The sequence below is a fragment of the Peromyscus leucopus genome, chromosome 13 (assembly GCF_004664715.2).
Source record: "Peromyscus leucopus breed LL Stock chromosome 13, UCI_PerLeu_2.1, whole genome shotgun sequence".
NCBI lineage: Eukaryota > Metazoa > Chordata > Mammalia > Rodentia > Cricetidae > Peromyscus > Peromyscus leucopus.
The window spans coordinates 30,573,571-30,591,879 of NC_051074.1; the positions used below are offsets into that span (position 1 = coordinate 30,573,571).

At 44.2% G+C, this 18,309-nt stretch overlaps 2 protein-coding genes across 4 annotated transcripts in view; one reads left to right on the top strand and one right to left on the bottom strand.

Moving 5' to 3' along the window:
- Positions 1-7,284, top strand: part of Col4a4 (collagen type IV alpha 4 chain) — a 120,575-nt gene extending 113,291 nt beyond the window's left edge. The window contains exons 48-49 of the mRNA XM_028874138.2: positions 1,325-1,611; positions 1,997-7,284. Coding sequence (XP_028729971.1) covers positions 1,325-1,611; positions 1,997-2,260 — 551 coding nt within the window. The 3' untranslated portion in view covers positions 2,261-7,284. The remainder of the gene's footprint in view (positions 1-1,324; positions 1,612-1,996) is intronic.
- Positions 7,285-11,236: 3,952 nt separating this feature from the next.
- Positions 11,237-18,309, bottom strand: part of Rhbdd1 (rhomboid domain containing 1) — a 126,934-nt gene continuing 119,861 nt past the window's right edge. For all 3 annotated transcript variants that reach the window (XM_037210222.1, XM_028874140.2, XM_037210221.1), the window contains one exon: positions 11,237-12,594. In XM_037210222.1, the coding sequence (XP_037066117.1) occupies positions 12,500-12,594 (95 nt within the window). In that variant the 3' untranslated portion in view covers positions 11,237-12,499. The remainder of the gene's footprint in view (positions 12,595-18,309) is intronic.

Here is an 18,309-nt window from a genome sequence, read left to right on the forward strand (position 1 = left end):
GATATGTAGGTCCATCCACATGATGCCCCTGACAGTAAAGTACTGGAGTTAACCTTATAGATTCATCAGCTTCTTAACCACTAATCTTCCATGGCATGACTACTTACAAACAAAACAAGTCTCTCATGCAAATTCCCATGATCTTGTTAGATCCCCCAGAGCCTCATTCTGGTGACTGGATTATGTGCTTATTACTCTTTTTTTTTTTTTTTTTTTTGACACATGGTTTCACTACATAGAGCTGGTTGACCTGGAACTGTGTAGACCAGGCTAGTCTCAAAGTCACAGAAACTTACCTGCCTCTGCTTCCTAAGTGCTGAAATTAAAGGCATGGGCCATCACAGGCGTGGGGCACCATAGGCATGAATGAGCCTTGATTTTTCTTTTTTCAGTATTCTTCTGCAATAGGATAAATGTAACCTTGTTATAGAATGCAACCTTTTGCTACTACATGTAAATGATTTAATTGGGCATGCTGAGTGCCTGTATGTATGGATGGATTGGTTGAAAGCAGAACTTGCTGGGTGCTTGCCATAGCATTGGCCAGTGCCAGCTCTCAGCCCTGTTCTGTTTGGTTTGGGAAATCATGGGACTTTAAACATTAGGGCTCTATGTTCTTTCCCATCTTTCAACAGCAGGTTTACAGGCAGCCATTCTTTAGGGACAAGGGAAAGGAGAATGAATGTTTATCTTGAACCTGCTTTCTCTAATATCGGGTTCTCCTCTTGCCCTGGTTGAACTGAAGCACCCGTCTTAACGCTCTGTAGAATCCCTGGGCAAAATCCAAACCCCTTAACAAGACTGCCAAAGCCCCACATCCTATACTACGGATACCCGGAGATGAAGTCACACAAATATTCTCCCTGGCTCCCACAAGCCTCCACTGAGCTCTGAGCCCAACGCTCTGTGCCTCTGGATCTCTCCATCTCAGCATCTTCTCATTTGAACGGTCACCACTATCTCCAAACCTAAAATTTTCACATTGGGTATCCCAGCATAGAATAAAGTTCCAGTCATCCTTCTGGGAATTCTGGGCAGCCCACACCTCTCATCTACAGGGCTTCTCCATTACCATCTGTTTGCTCTTTGGATTGGGAAGATATATGTGCTCAGCTCTACCCCTCAGTGGATTGTTGGACTCCAAAGAGAGGGATGAGTGGATGGAGGCTGGTCAACAAATCGGGGAGGTAGTCAAAGTGGTAATGGGCTCTAGCATGGCTTTCCATAGGTCATAGCAGGTGTCTATAAATGCCACATGTGGAAGTCACTGACTGGTTGCTTGCACACAACAGGCGGCTCATATACTGTGTCTTTTCTTTCCGAGGTTTGGCAGGGTCTTGTCTCCCTGTGTTTAGCACACTGCCCTTTGCCTACTGTAACATCCACCAAGTGTGCCACTATGCCCAGAGAAATGACAGGTCCTACTGGCTGTCCAGTGCTGCTCCTCTTCCTATGATGCCGCTCTCAGAGGAAGAGATCCGCCCTTACATCAGCCGTTGCGCTGTGTGTGAGGCCCCAGCACAGGCAGTGGCTGTCCATAGTCAGGACCAATCCATCCCACCGTGTCCACGGGCGTGGAGGAGCCTCTGGATCGGGTACTCGTTTCTGATGGTGAGTCTTCTCTACCCTTGAATCTTATTCCTGTCTAGATGGTAGTTCTGTGTACTGTGTAGATACCAGAGGATACAAAGTCAGCCGGGCCAGGGCAGACTATAGCCTGCTGAGATATAGGGCCATCATTATTGTTTTTAATTTTTTTTCTCATCAATTATTCTTTGGTAAGTTTTATAGAAGATAGATTTATTTCAGCCATCAGTGAAATTGGCCCCATTTGGCATAGACACCCCAAAACGCCCTTACTGCACCTCAGCAGATTTAAGTTGTTCTCTGTGGAGTGACTTACGTAAGAATTTTTAAATTTAAATGAGTATGTCGCTGATTCAGTCTGGGTGGTCTGGAGTAGCTGAGCCTTACTTCTTCACTTTTGTCTGGCTAGCACACCGGAGCTGGGGACCAAGGAGGAGGACAGGCACTCATGTCACCCGGCAGCTGCCTGGAGGACTTCAGAGCTGCACCGTTCCTTGAATGCCAGGGCCGACAGGGAACCTGCCACTTCTTTGCAAATGAATACAGCTTCTGGCTGACCACTGTCAGCCCAGACCTGCAGTTTTCCAGTGGCCCGTCACCGGACACCTTGAAAGATGTGCGGGCCCAGCGCCAGAAAACCAGCAGGTGCCAGGTCTGCATGAAGTACAGCTAGAGGATTCTAAACATGCCAACGGGCATCAACAGAGACATCCCAGGGAGGGAGAAAGATTCCCCCCAACGATTCTGGCAAATCCCGTGGTGCTCTCTCCTGTTTCCTTCAGCCATGCCTTGTCTCAGCATGGTTACTCCCGGAAAAGGTCCTCCTTTTCCTCGCTACAGGTCAAGCAGACACACGCTGCACACACACATTTGTTTGGCGCCCATCGATCTAGATGAAACCCACACATTCTCCTCTTATTGAGATGATGGAAGAACAGGCTTTATTTGAACATGTGTTAATTCCCAGAAAAGCGAGTGAATGACAACGACCAGATTAGAAATGACCGAAAACTTCATTCATTGGTTGGTAGAGTCTCAAACAACTGAAGTCAATTATTCTGCAATCCATTGGACTCCTGGCTAGATTTTACAGGAACAATATAAATAGGCCAACAAATGAAGCTACGAAGTAGAGATTTGCAGTGTTTCAAAATGATTTCCTCTATAATCTATTTTTTTTCTTAACCATGCACTTTAAATAATTGTGGGACCATGGCCCAAAGAGGTTTTTAAAAAGAGGAAGAAAAGAAAAACAGCCTCTCTCCACTGCCAGTATTAGCGGTTCATTTCAAAGCAGAGTGAGTCATTTTGCCAGGAAGGCCTGCAGTCCTGTATTCCAGGGCCTCGACATTAGCATAAACACTTCGCAGATGAATATAAAACATTATGTTCTCTTCTGCATTTTACAGAGAATAGAAATGCCTACTTTGGCAACCCTTTTGAAAAGTAGCAATTATTGAAAAAATATATTCAATAAGGGATTAGGGGCCTAAAAGCTATTAATGAATATTAAGGTAGTGATTCACAAAAATTGACTCCCGGTCCCAGGGAACCTGCAAACAGACCACTTTTCCCCAGTCGGGGGCCAGCGTGTCCTCCTGCTAATGGGACTGAAGCCACATGGGGCTTACTCAGGCAATCCAGAGGCTGATACAAAGCCTCTTGCTCTCCTCCCCAGGAGAACCTGCGAGGCTCCTCCTCCCCATGCATAATGGCTACCGACTCCTGAAGTGACAGGACTATCATTATGCACTTGGGAGAAAATTAAGGGCTGGCTTAATTAAACTTAGGTAAGAAGATCCATTTATGTCAGGGTCACCCCACCAGGAAGGCATGGGGTTCTCTGGAACAGAAACAAAGACAATATCCAATCTGAATTTTGTGTTTCTGATTCTTTTTTTTTAATGGGAGCATCCTTCTCGCCAATTTTCAAACATTCTTTATATTAAATTAGCATCATGGCAAGACGGCTGCTTGACACTGGGCCTTAGCAGCTCCTGCATGCTGTTAGCTAGGATCCATGTCAATTTGCAGTGATTTTTCTGCATACCAAAAGGTCTGTGGGCTACTAAGCCAGGGATCCCTACAAATCACAATTTAAAAGCTTGGCTAGAAAAGATTTTTTTTTTTTTTTTTTTGGAACTCACTTTCCTCAGCTAAAGTAAAATTGTCATTTTAATAGAGAGAAAGGATTTTCCCCTGAGAGTGACACTCATGTCAGAGCTCACTTTCCAGTGCACTTAAGAATAATTGAAAGAAAAACTCAATTAAAATTGTGTTTCTGGGGCTGGAGAGATGACTCAGTAGTTAAGAGCACTTACTGTTCTTGTAGAGGGTCTGAACTCAGTTCCTAGCGCCCAGGTCAGGTGGCTCATAGTCACCATTAACTCTAGTTCCTCTTCTGGCCTCCATGGGCACTCGTACACATGCAAATACTCACCCACAGACACATAGTTATACACATAATTAAAAACAAAGTAAATAAAAAAAAATTCTAAGACATGTTTTCTTTGCTATCCTTTGGTCAATGATGATCTCCTTAATGCAGAATACATTTAGTGTTTTGCTGTAGGCTTCCTGTGGGGTGGCAGTTTGAAGAGAACTTTCTGGTAAATACCATCTATTTTATTTTATTATTTTTTAAGCTAGCACCTCAGTCTGAAGTCCAACTTGGCCCAGAACTCACTACATAACCTCATGCTGGCTTCAAAATCTTGGCTATTGTCTGGAGCCTCCAAAGTGCTAGGAGTTCAGCTTTTTTTTTTTTTTTTTTTTTTTTTAAGAAACACGGTTTTTGTTTTGTTTTCAAGACACTGAATTGTCCTAGTCTGGAACTAACTACGTAACCAGGGCTGAATGTCTCTATTTTTAACATGAAATATTATCTTAATGTAGCAGAATATTTCCTATTGACCCATTTGAGTTTTGAGTTCATGCTATGCATGTTCAATATTTTGAGCATCTGTAATCGAAGCCTATTTCTTCTTTATGTGCATTACTCTTATGTTTCCAGAATCTTTATCACCCCAAACCAGGCCTCCTGAAAGTTCATCATGAACTTGGTCTGAGAACATGTCCGAGGAAGAGGTGAGGGGAACAGGTGAACCACTATAGTGCACACGGCTTGCTACACAACTACGTCAAATCCTTCAACTTTGCGCTTAGGATAGTGACAGGCTTCACAAATACGTTAGGACTGGCTGAATAAGGAGGGCAGCTTAGCCGCCTGAGATAGCAAGCATGAAGCAGTTCAAAGTATTGATCCCACGGCCCCCCTCTGAATACGGCATGGATCAGAAATATATTTTGAAAGGGTCCAGAAGGGCAAAATAATAGGAAGAACATTCTTGGGACAGAGGAGCATGTTATTTTTAAAGTTATTATCTCTCTTTCCATCTGGCTATATATCAATGTTTTTGGAACAGCCTTGCTCAGTGGGGACCATGAACAAAGCTTTGTAGTTATCCTAACCTATTACTGTGATGGTCTTATCTAAACCTCGTTTTCAAGACCTCCACCCTTGACTGGCTGGAATGTGCCTAGGTCCCAAATGAGAATTACTTTGAGGCCCCATCCTAGAGCACCGACTAGATGCTTCCTTCTGGGTCTTCATTCTTGGTAAGGGGAACCCATCAGTCCTGCAGGTTGTCCATGCTGCATGTGGTCTGTTCCTCAAGCTGAAACTTACATCCCTGCTTGGGTGGGCTGCTCCTCCCTCTCCATGCTTCTTGCATCTCGTACACAGCTTTCCACCTAGTCTCTCACAGGAGATATCTCCAGTGTGGAATCCCAGCCATACTCTAAGTTCCACCCAAATTAGATTGTGTTATCTTTTGGCTTCAGATACACAATGACCGCACTGCTTGTGCAGTTCAAATGACTTCACATGGGGTGAAAGGTCCCTGGTGGACTGTGAGGCTTATGCCTGTGAGTGTCTCTTGTCAGCATGAGCTGGACACAGCTCTGTGACCGATCACATACCTTTGTGTCTTTGGCTCCTCTTTCTACCATCAATGTCCTCCCTTGGGTCCATTGGTTCAGTAGACACGTTTATCCTAGCACAATAGATTAGTGTGGATATATGAACTTCCCAAAGAGACTTGGGTGGGGGGAGGAGGGCTGTGTGCTCTCCATCACTTCTCTAAAGCGTCTCAGCGCACTTCTTTCATTCCCTGGTTAAAAACCGAAGCCCTTGTGGGGCAGGGACCATGCTTTGCTAGTCTTTGGATGTCCAGGGTTAGCATAGGAATGTGCCTATTACTGACTCAATTCTGTCATTCAGTGACAATTTCCTATGCCTTATTAAGCCTTTGGTGTTCCTCTCTGCATATAAGATCTCATTGGTCAAAGGGTGCCCAGCACAATAAGCCTTTCTTACTTCAGGATATCAGAAGGTTAAACATACCCACATATTCCACAAGCTCCTAATACAATTATCACTGTAGTGCCAATCAACAAGCACTGACCCCTCTTCACTCCATCATTAATTACTTCCTGATGAACTGAAATTTCAGAGATGAGATCTGCTCTGAGAGTTGGCAGAAAGAAGATCCTCCGCTGAAGTGACATGACTCATGCTACAAATCTGTATTCCCTAATGATTTAAGGGCTTCTTGGCACCAGGTTTGCCTCTGTGTATGTTTTTGTGTGTTTTGAGTGCTTAGAAAAAGTCAGCAGAATGGCCCCTGAGACTTGAACTTCCATCAGAGAGTTTCTTTGGTACTTCCTGCAGGTTGCCACCGAACAGACCACTCTCCTTTGTGGTCAGGGCTTCTACCAGCCCACTGGAATAATTTCACAGTCGTCTATTTTACTTGGTATGGTTATAAGAATAGTGGGAAAAGGAGGACTCCAAACGGGTTGGACCCAGATTTCAATCCATGTGTCCCTTCCCAGTTGTGTTGCCGTGGGTGAGTTCTGCTGAATTTCCCTCGTTTATAAGGTAGGACATTACATTCCTGTTGAAAATTAAGGTTGGATTATTGCCTAGCTAGTGCATAGCAGTCACCATGCACCAATTATGGTCACATCTTCTATTTAAAATAAGGTATTTAATATGGAAACTATTTCTTGCCTTCTCCCCCCCCACAACAAAAATTACATGTTGATTCTCACAGGGGATATAAATTACTGATTAGAATAATTCATACCTAGCCAGTTCTTAACATCTTTGGGAATGCTCCTTTATTTCAATTCTCGAAGTTATTGTACCACAAAAAGTTATCACAATTTCCTGCAGGGACATTATGAGTAAGGTCTGCAGGGAACAAACAATTGACATTAAAAAAATCAGCATTCTATAATTGTCACTGTTATCTGCAAGAAATTCTGCATAATGCATTTTAAACCAGGCGTCTAGCTGCCACATCCATGTGAAATGCTTGAATTTTTATGGTGCTTAAATATTTAATGATTCATTGGGAAAACGTGAAACATGTCTGGGAAACTGCATCCCTTTCTCTAGCCTGTGGTTTAAGAGTAAAAAATTTTGATCACGCAACTTTTGCAAGATACTTGATCTACTACTGACACATAAATATTTGCTGTATTGTCACTTATGTTATAGTTCATTATATATAAAATCGTGTGACAGCTTCCAAAACCACTGTTTTCGATGAATGTATTTTCTTTTAAGCCCAAGTGGGTTTCCTTTTATATGTATATGTGTTCTTGTATACAGATACATGTATGCATGAAGTTGTGCTTATGTGCATGTGCTGTGTGTATGTAGGGTAGAGGTCCTAAATTGTTATTCCCTGGGTGCTCCATCCACCTTGTTTTTTGGGATAGCATCTTCATTGACCTGAAATTCACCAAGTAGGCTAGCTGGCTGGCCAGGGAGCCCCCAGGTACCCACCTGTTTCTTTGTCCTCAACACTGGGATCACAAGCATGCACCACCATGTCTGAAAGGAAATAAAACCAGGCCTCAGGCAAGAGGGTCAAATCAATCATAGGTGATGGGCAGTATGGGTTTCAGCCCTTTCCAGGCCTTAGCAGTCATGTTAAGCAAGATGAGACTGCCTACTTCCAGGATTATTTGAAGGGCTGAAGGCATGAAGGCCAACTGTAGAGATACACATTGTAAGATACTGTGACTTGTAGCCTCCCTGTGCTAGTGAGCTTTTCATTGCTCATATCAGATGTCAGAGAGAAACAATTTAGACCTTTTTTGGACTCAGTTTCAGCTCAAGCTTTGCTGGATTAACTGAGGTGTGTAGAGGAGTCTCTTGTTGTGGGAGCATGGAGCAGAGGCTGCTCACCTCACAGTGGCCAGGAAACAGACTGAGAGAGACCAAGAGTGGCCCAGATCAGCATACAGCTCCCAAGCACAGGCCTGCACTGGCTGACTCACAACTAGGTTCCACCTCTGAAAATTTCCATCACTTCTCAGCAGCATCGTGAGACTTGAACATGTCAGTCTGAAGGGGGACAGCGTCAGCACAAGGGATACTTCCTATTCAAACCACAACAGCATGCACGGTTGGACATGGGTATTCTTGGCGTACCAGGGAGCGTTTAAAATGGGTGACAGAATGTTATGCTGGTCCCAGAAAGAACGTACGAGACTGGAGATGACTCAGATGGTAAAGTACCTGCAGCATAAAATGAAGGTCTGAGTCCGGATTCCCAACACCCATGGTCAAGCTGGGAGTGATCCTTTTCATCTAGACCTAGTACAGAGCAGTGTGCAGAGGGGGATCCCTGAGCCCTCCGGCTAGACAGTCTAGCCCATCCGTGCCTGCTTCAGCGAGAACTTGTGTCAAAAAATAATGTGATGGTACTGGGGCCTGGAAAGATGGCCCAGTGGTTCAGAATAGTGGCTGCTCATTTAGAGAACTGAAATTTGGTTCACAGCACTCCTGTTTGGCGGCTTACGGTCTCAGGGGACCCAATGCCCTCTTCTGGCTTCTCTGGGCACCTGCACATACACGCACAGATGCACGCACACATACACAACACAGACACAGACACAAACACACAGGAATTTGTGAAGCACTTTGTCATAATATGAATGAGCCCACTTCAATCCTCAAGCATTTCCTGATCCTGACATTTCAAAATAATGCTGAAGGCACAGTGAGGAGAGATGAGAGGAATGTGAATATATTCTCCCAGTTCCTGCTCTGGGAAGGAAGATGCTCTAACGGCACAGTCAGCATTGGCAAGTGACACGGAGATACTAAGAGATGTAGACCAAACAAAAACAGCAGGTCTGTGATGCTGGCTGTGGTCTCTAGGAAAGGCCTCAGCTAGGGGACAGGATGAGGAGGACATAAAGGGCTGAGGGAGAGGTGATGCCATTCCTTACACAACACTGAAAAGATCCCAGTATCAGAAGCATCCATAGCTCAGATGGGAAGACCAGCGAGCGGGCTGTTAAGAACAAACAGGCTGAGGTCCAAAGCTGCTGGGAGGCCAGTTATTGAGGTTAATGGCTCTGACCTTTCCCATTTGTCAACAGACAAACAATAAAAGATATTTGAGATGCTGAGCGGTATTGCTAAAACGGGCTTTGGAAGCCCAACTGGCAACAGTATGTAGAGTTGAGTGAAGAGGTATTTTAAGTATTGAGACTTCAAGGACCTTCAAAGCTGAGCGCTTATGATTCTAGAATACTAGAGTAAAAAAAAAAAATAAGAAAGTAGGGGGAGTGGGAATTAGGTGAGAAAATTGCTGCAGTGATCCAAGGGAACGGATAGATGAAATGATACACTTATAAGTAATGGAATACATTTCTTTCCTGGACACAGACTCCCAAGAGAGGTCCAATCTCTGTGGCAGCATCACCTCTGGTCATTCCTGTATCCAACTCCCCTGGCCAATGCCACTAAGTCTAGTTATTTTACTGTTTAGCTCCAGCCCAGCAGGCATTCCTATGGGCAACTTTGAAAATCACAGGAAACACACCTAAAGTCATCAAGAGGAAGCCATTTTAACTAGTCCTCCCTCTTGAGAACCAGGAAAATATTCTGAATGAAGAGGTCTGTTAAGCTGACTGACCCCACCACTTGGGTAGACTGGGTACATAAAAGACAACTGGAAGATTATTAATAAAGGAGCCACATTTAAAAATCGGCTTTCGGTGCTGATTACCTCCCTGTTAGAGGTAATCAGCTTCTGCTAACCTTTCTTAGTCCACTTCCAGTTTCCTGTCATAACTTTCAGCATTCCTTATTGTGGATGGGGCAAAAACAAGAAAAAAATTCCAGACACAGAAAACAATAAGTACTGGCTGAAGGCAAGCCCATTATTCGAATAACATAATTAATTATCATAATTTCCAGAACATCTTTATTCTGAAATATTCTTGGTTTTCACTTGTAACTAAAATGACCTTTCCCACATCTATAATAAACATTTGGTGACATTCTGCTTCATAAAGAAAAAATGCGTATTATAACTATAGCATCCAAAATTGGGATTCCACTGTCTTTGTGTCCAAAGGCACAAAGACAGAGCAAGCAGGTACTATTATGGGATTCAAGCTACATAAAAAATAATAATAAACCATTGCCATGTACAAGCTAGTGGAGTTCTAATACAATTGAAAATGAACTTTGGTGGGGAACTAACACTTAGTTAGCCTCTGAGTGTGGAAGGAGACAGGGAAGGGATGGGAAGGTAAATAGTAGGGCTGTTCTAGGGTCATTCAGAACCACACCACACATAGAGATGACTAAGGAGGGTGAGATAAGAGTATTAGGGAAGAATCTCCAGGTTCTCTCAAAAGATGGCACATAGGGAGGAGGTTATTTCTTATTGTGGTTATGAAAGGTTTGAAAGACAAGAATAATCAAGCTTGACCATTTATTTATTTACTTCTTAAATACTTTATTTAAATATATTTTATGTGCATTGTTGTGAAAGTGTCAGATCCCCTGGAACTGGAGTTACAGACAGTTGTGAGCTGCCATGTGGGTGCTGGGAATTGGACCCGGGTCCTCTGGAAGAGCAGTCAGTGCTCTTAACTGCTGAACCATCTCTCCAGTCCCGACCATTCTAATTTAAGTGTGTGTAAAGGTGCCAGGCTCATGGGCATAATTCATAACAACAACTAGCTATGGCTTTACACCAATTACAAAGTAAACCAAGGTGCTCAGGCATCACTGTCTGGAGAGCTTGTCCCAATGCTCTCAGACTTCACGGATTTGCTTAGCCCATTTATATGCAAGTGTCAAAGACATTCCAGGTAGATTCATATTAGCAACTAGACACGGAGCTGCACAGTTGGCATACTCCAGATGTGTCAAATGCACACAATGGAAAGCAGAGATGTTAATAGCCTCAAAATGTCAACCCTGGGCACCGGCTCCTTAGTGCTGAGTAGTTGTTTGTCGTTTTATTTATATACTGTGAATTTCTTTCCTTCCTTCCTTCATCGTCTCCTCTCCCCTTCCCTCCCCCCTCCATTCTTCCTTCTTTCTTCAAGACAGGGCCTCTGTGTGTGTGTGTGTGTGTGTGTGTGTGTGTGTGTGTGTGTGTGTGTGTGTATTCTGGCTGGCTTAGAACTTGATATGTAGACCATCCTGACTTTGAACTCAGAGATCCTCCTGCTCCTGGCTCCTGAGTGCTGAGATTGAAGATGTGTGTCACTATGCCTGGCCTATGAATTTTCTTAAAGGACATATAATACTTAGCTTAGAGTCTGTTTTACTGGTTACAAGTTTCTTGATTTATTATATAATTAGTCTTCTGAAAGCACACACACACACATTTAAAAATAGAATATAAAACTGTAAACAAAGAAAGTCAGGTCCCACACACTCCCCCTCCAAAGCCAATCTGTATTAACAGTCTGCATTGTGCATTAAGAAAGCCTGTCTACAATTTTTATAATAGAAAACTCTACATGAATGGTGGGTTAAAATGGGAGCATCATTTGCTGCTCCTGACTCCCTCCTAACTAAACGCTCCACGACAGTGAGGCAGTAGCGATCGACATTCTGGCTTTGTCCTTTTATTCTCAGAACACAAGCAACAGAAATCCCTTAAGTGACTTGGACAATCTGTGTATTAAACACTGCAGTTCTCTGGGGGCATTTTTTGGACACTTGTTTATAACAGACAGCAGCCACAGTGGCCAATGAAAAGGCACTTTACGAAGAAAAAAAAATACTTCCTGCAAATGGGATTCCAAGTGAGAAATCCACTGGATATCTCCACTTTGCTCTGTGATGTGGCACGTGCTTCTTGCTGCTCTGCAAAGGAGTTAACAAGTCTCCTGCTCCTGGAGGGGTGGCTGTGAACCCAAACTGCTGGTGCCACGGGATATCTGATGAGTTAGGAGGTGTCTTTCCTGTTCCCCTCCTGTCAGATATTCTACACACAGACAAAGCACCCCGCGGGGCCTGCGTGAAAGAGGATGGAATATCCTGGGAAGGCAGCCACATCGTCTTCCCATGTCACCATGGAAACATGCCAGGAGGACCAAGAGTGGCAGTGCACCTCCTGCCAAGCCGAGCACCCAGTGTACCAGGCAGAGTGAGAGCTGATCCTCTCACCTGGTGAAAACTGATCCTCTCACCTGGTGAAAACGTATTTCCTAAGAAGGTCACCGTCTTCAACCCCAATGTAGATGTGCCACTGAGTCAGGTAGAAAAGAAGGGAGTGTGAAAACTGGTCCCAGCTGAAGAGGTGACCTTTGGTTTAGGAGAGAGCATAGGACCAGACGGGCCACTCAGGGAAAGCCGTGCACTTCCTGGGACAAGCCTGGTTTCCAGATGTGTCAGCTGAGCTTGGGAATCTGGACATAGAGGGGCCATGGAGTGGCAGTTCATGGCAGACATGAGTGATCTGCAACAATAATGGTAAGCTCTGCCTTTGTTTAAAGCCAATTAGGGGCTTGGGGAGCAAGCTGAATGGGCTACAGTCCCACAGCTGGGCCATGTCTTCCCAGGCGTGGTGCCACGTCACTGGCCGTCAAATCTGTGCAGGCGCTGTCTCCTCATCTCTTCTTCTGGCGTGAGTCGGAACCCATAGGGTGTGGGGCCGTTTCTGGTATTTCCTGCAGGGAGAAAGCGAAGAGGGAAATCACACACCCGGCCTATCCATCGTTCTGATGTTTACAAGGCACCACGTACCCTAGAATTCCAAGAGGAGAAAACCAGCTGTTCTGGTGTCGTCTTTATTTCAACATTTAAAAAGACACATAAACATATTTCAACTGTAGCTGTCAATACTAATTTCAACAGAGTAAATATTTCTTAGTGTGGTTCAGTCTATGAGCTTAATTGGATTCATTCTCAGCTTCTTGATACTCAGTCCACTTTGACTGTTTTCTCCTACCGTGTTCCACAGTTTCCATCAGTTAACCTCCCATGTATCTCAAGGGTTGCTTTTACCTTTTATGCCCAGCTCAACTAACTCCTCCCTAGCCTACTGCTGACTACACTGGCTGGCTTCTCCTGCCGAGCCCTGGGGTCTCCCCTTTCCTCCTTCTAACCTGCCTGTCTTAGCAGCCTGGGTATCAGAAGCACACCTGACTGAGACACATGAGTCCCATCTTCCTAGAGAAGGGCAGCACACGCACAATGGAGAGCAGGAGCAGAGTTAACTGACCCAGCGGCAGTGACATAATGTCTCAAGGGATTCATGTTCTGCCTTTTTTTTAATGCCCTTCTTAATCAACTCACCTCTCTCTCTCTCTCTCTCTCTCTCTCTCTCTCTCTCTCTCTCTCTCTCTCTCTCTCTCTCTCTCTCTCACACACACACACACACACACACACACACACACTGTGCTAGCTGGCAGACAAAAACACAAAGGCAGTATTTAAAGGTCACATGACTGAGAGGAAGGTTCTTCAGTCTGTAGACATACTCCAAATGTAGGCTGTGAGAGTTTAAGTACTTCAGTCAGTACATGGAGGCATTCTTTGAAGGAGAGATCTATAGTCTTTGACCTTAAACCCCAGGAAGGAATTTTCATACCCTCTGTTGGATGCAGGTAAGTAGCTGACACCAAAACGCCATACCTTTTCACTCCTGGATCTTCAAACCCACTGATGGGCTATGAATCTTCTTCTCATCACCTATATCAACCCGAAGTCTCACTCTCTATTTCAACACCTGGCTGGCCCTGGAATCTTCCCCCATACAAACTCCTTAGCCTTCAGACTTTCTGTTAGGTGTCCTCATTCGGCAGCTGCCACATTCTGCCAGACAGTGTTGCCATCTGTGTGCACCTCTGCTCCCTCCTCCCAGGGACAGAAGCTAAGGTGGTAGGGGACATCAATGACACTTCTCACCCCTCACTACCTGGATCAGTCCCAAATACATAGCTGTTGTCAAAATAATATGGTGATAACAGCACTTGCTTATGACTTCCAGAGGGATAGGTTATGACATCACCCATCACGGCTCACTCAGGACTGATCCAGGGAGCAAAGGCTTTGAACTCCCTGGCCACATGAGAGGATGAGGATACTTGTTTTCTCTGAAGGAAAGCAAGTGGGCATGTGCTCTTTCTTGTTCATTCTCTACGCATGGCTCTCTTCCAAAGACATTTCATTGTGTTCATATTGACAAGGCAGATCACTGTCACAACTATAGCGAGGTGTCAGAGAAATCGGGGGTGGGGTGGGGTGGGGTGGGGGGGTGGGCAGGGCTGATTTCTGAAATCAAGGGTTGAATAATCAATACAATCCATGACTGGGATTTTAGTTGTCAAAGAAAAGCTCACAAAAAGTAGGCAAGAAACTTTTGTGTGATCTTGTTTCTGTATTGTTACAGGAACCCTGATGCTTACTTCTAACCAGTCCTTTCTTGTTGAGCTCCTAGGACGATGACTTCTTATGCCCGTGTATCCCTTCTTGACTGGAACAATTGAAGGGAATAGGGAAGGTCTTCTCCCCATGTTCAACCCTAATGATGAACCTTTTCTTTATGGCCTTTTAGTAGACAGCAAAACGTATGTCACTGTCTTAACCTTGATTAAAGATGACAGTGAATAAATACACTAAAAAACTTACACCATGACCATTTTATGAATCTTCAAGATTCAAAGTCTTACAGGATATATAGTTCTTGCTGTTTTTAATGAAGGAATTTGTCTTTGTTCAAAATGGTGAATTTTTGAAATGGCAAATACATGAATCAAATCAACACAAGTTTATTGCTTAACATTGTTTCATGTTAACTGGATCCAAATCCTACTTTGCTGTTTATGACTGCTTTTAACAAGAGAATTCTTAATTGTACTTATGAACCCAGGCCAGTATTTGACAGCTCACTGAAGATGGGCAAGGACTGTATTAGAATGAGCTGTGGTTAGAATCAGGAGCAGGCTCAACGTGGCAATGTTACCACAGGACATGAACCAATGGAAGTGGAGAGTGTCCTCAGACTCTCAAAGGAAACCAGTGTCCTCTCTTGTGTTTCTGTGACAGATGATCCACGATTGCCTTTGGGAGGACCAACTGTCTCATGATGGAAAGGAGCAAGGGTCAGGGGGCAGACAGTGAGGGTTCCTCAGGTCCAGGGCTCAGCATAAGTAGGCAGTATGCTCGTTCTCTCTCTCTCTCTCTCTCTCTCTCTCTCTCTCTCTCTCTCTCTCTCTCTCTCTCTCTCTCTCTCCTTCCCTCCCACCCTCCTTTCCTCCCTCCCTCCCTCCCTCCCACCCTCCTTTCCTCCCTCTCTGGGTAGGGTACCACAAGTCCTATGTTCAGCACAAGTAGGCAGTTCTCTCTCTCTTTCTCTCTCTAGCTAGGGTTCCACAGGTCCAGTGCTCAACATAAGTAGGCAGTGTATACATGCTCGCTCTCTCTCTGGACCCATTTGCAGGGCATTCAAGGAGAACCCAGGCTTAGCCAACGGAAGAAATGCCACATGCTGAGTCGAGGACTCACATCCCTATCCACTCAGAGGTATGAAAGTCACTCCATTTATAGAGCCCTCTCAAGGGCTCCTATTTCACTTAGCTTTTGTTCCCAACCTAGTCATCTCAGTTCCACAGACGGGCCAAGTAAAGGACAGTGGGTATTAGTAAGACATCTCAGGTCACTTGGCCAGTGCAGAAAGGAACAATACTTGAGCCAAGGTTTTCTGGCCTCTTATAACCTACCCAACTGCCATCACTTCTTAGCCATGGAACAAGTTAGACACCATACCTCCTTGCCACATCTGACCTTTCCACCCACACTCAGTGATTCTCTTCATGGATATGTGGGGCTCACTTGAACACAGAAACCCAGGCAAGTGCAGTGCAAGATAGCAACTCTTATGAGCCTCAGCTAATATCAAAGATCTAGGTCAGGTCTAAAATCCCACCTCCTGTTTCCTCAAATCCCAAAGCAAAGCCGAGCGGTCCAGTTCGGCCAGAGTGCCACAACACCATGGTCTCCATTAGCACTATAGCATTAACTAGGCATCACCTTCTGTGTATTGTGAAAAATCCTTCAAATTCACTTTCTGGTAATAGCAAAGCTACCCTACTATCTGAACTGCTTATTCCAGGATTCAAACACTATGTCACTCTGAGTCCTACTTAGTTTTTAAGTGTACACAAATCTCTGATATTCTGAGAGGAATTTTAAGTCGGCTGTCAGTCAGTCAGTCACTCACCTACTGCTTGCTATGTGTACACTGTGGGTCAACACGATGCCAGGAACAAAGTTCTCATCCACTGCCATCAATTTCCTTCCTTTGCACTGACTTTTAGACACATTTCTGGGATTTCTGTCCACCCGCATCATCTATTACTCCTCTGTCTTCTAGAACCTCAAAGGGACCAGGGTCCTGCACGCATGTCTCAAAGAGCCTTATTCTCATGTTTCTGACATAATCTCAAGTTGGTTCAAGGCCAGCCTGGTCTACAGAGCTAGTCCAGGACAGACTCCAAAGCTACAGGGAAACCCCGTCTCAAAAAACCAAAACCAAAACCAAAACCAAACAAACAAAACAAAAACAAACAAATTAAAAAAAAAACAAAAAAAGAAAAGAAAAGAAAAAAAGAAATGAATAGCAAAATATAATTAACAAACTTTACTGAGCAGCACATTTTTGTGACACGGAGGAGCCTTTGGGCTGTTGGGAAAGCCCAAGTGTCCAGCATGGACCTTTCTTCCATTTAGTTAAATAATCACATATTGAACATTTCCAGGCGGCCTGGGTGAAATGGCCCTACTCTGAAGAGCCTGGTAAAGAATATTGGTATTTATGAGACTCACCCCCACCGCCATGTCCCTGTAAATGGAGGTCAGACCCCAATCTTACTCAAAGAAACAGTGAGCATGCTTCAAGGGGCCCTGGGAACACTTCCTATTTAAGATGACTTAGCTCGATTACAGCTTCAGTACTGAGATCATACAATTTATTGATTTGTGGTTCTTGATGGAAAAATTCCAGTTTTCTACCCTTATGTATAATACAGTAATCTCTACATTTTATGGCTAAAAGAAGGGAAGTAATTTTCTCTAGGTAAGAATTGCTGGAGAGTGCTGAGAGATCATGGCCATTTTCCCTACTGTTCACCACTGGTGTAAATAGGAATGTTTAATTTGCTGGCATTCACAGATCTGCACATGAGCCAATAAGCACTCATGCCATTCACATTATACTACGGAGAAGTCACAAGATGGGATCATATCCTTCCCTTAAAGTAGAGGGCTGAAGAAGGGCAAAGAAAGTACAAACTCTAAACAAACTACTAGCATTCTGTGGTATATCTGCCGAGGAAAAGGGGCAGCAGCATGGGTCCCCTATGCTCTTTCAAGAACGTTACTTTATTAGAATTGCAAAGGCTCCTGAAAAGACAGTTGCTAAATGATTTACTTAAAAAGACCAGAAAGGTCTGGAAGAAACCCCAGGTCTAAGAGCTTGAAAGATGACCTTTGAATGAGGGTAGGCACTTAGGTACAATGTTATTACCTAATTCAGAGTCATTAATTATAATATGATCTCTCTCTTTCAAAATAGTTGGGTCTTCACCCAAAAGCACATGACTTTCATACCATGGAAGTTTCATGATGGCTTGAAAGAAGGGTAACAGATAGTCATGACTTGAAAGAAAAACACTGATATTCTCATTCTGCCAATCAATCAAGCCAGGCAACCCCAAATCTCAACTGGCATCTGGGATCTCAGCCTGAAAGGCTTTGAGATGGCCCTGCTTTTACACGGTTCTCTTGCCTCCAGTTGGTTGGTGTTGATGCCATTTAATGGACACGAGTGACTTGGGACCAACAGGCTAGGTAGGAAGCTACTGAGTAAATGAACCTGTCAGGTGCATGGTGTCAGGCATACTGTTTCTCAGAAAGAGTCAGCATGTGGTCTAACTCTGCTACATGCCCACCTAGGTATTATCAGCCTTCTCTTGGGAGTATATTATGTGATCAACTTTTATGAATAGAACACGTGGAACCAAACACATAGGTAGAAATACAGAAGCTCTCCAGAACTCAGAATACCCCACTGCTTCCTTCCAGAACGAAATGTGCCTTTCTTGCATGTTTTACCAACTTTCTAATATTCTAATTTCTTCATCCTTGGGTCCTTACAGCCATGTTCTTTTCTTTTCATTTTTTTTTTTACTAAGAAATTGTTTATTCATTTTATATCCCAATCACAGATCTCCCTCTCATCCCTCATCCTGCACCCGCTGCACTGCCTTCACCCCAACCCATCCCCCATCCCCTCTTCCAAAAAGGTAAGGTCTCCCATGGGGAGTCAGCAAAGCCTGTTACATTCAGTTGAGGCAGGTCCAAACCCCTCCACCCTGCATCAA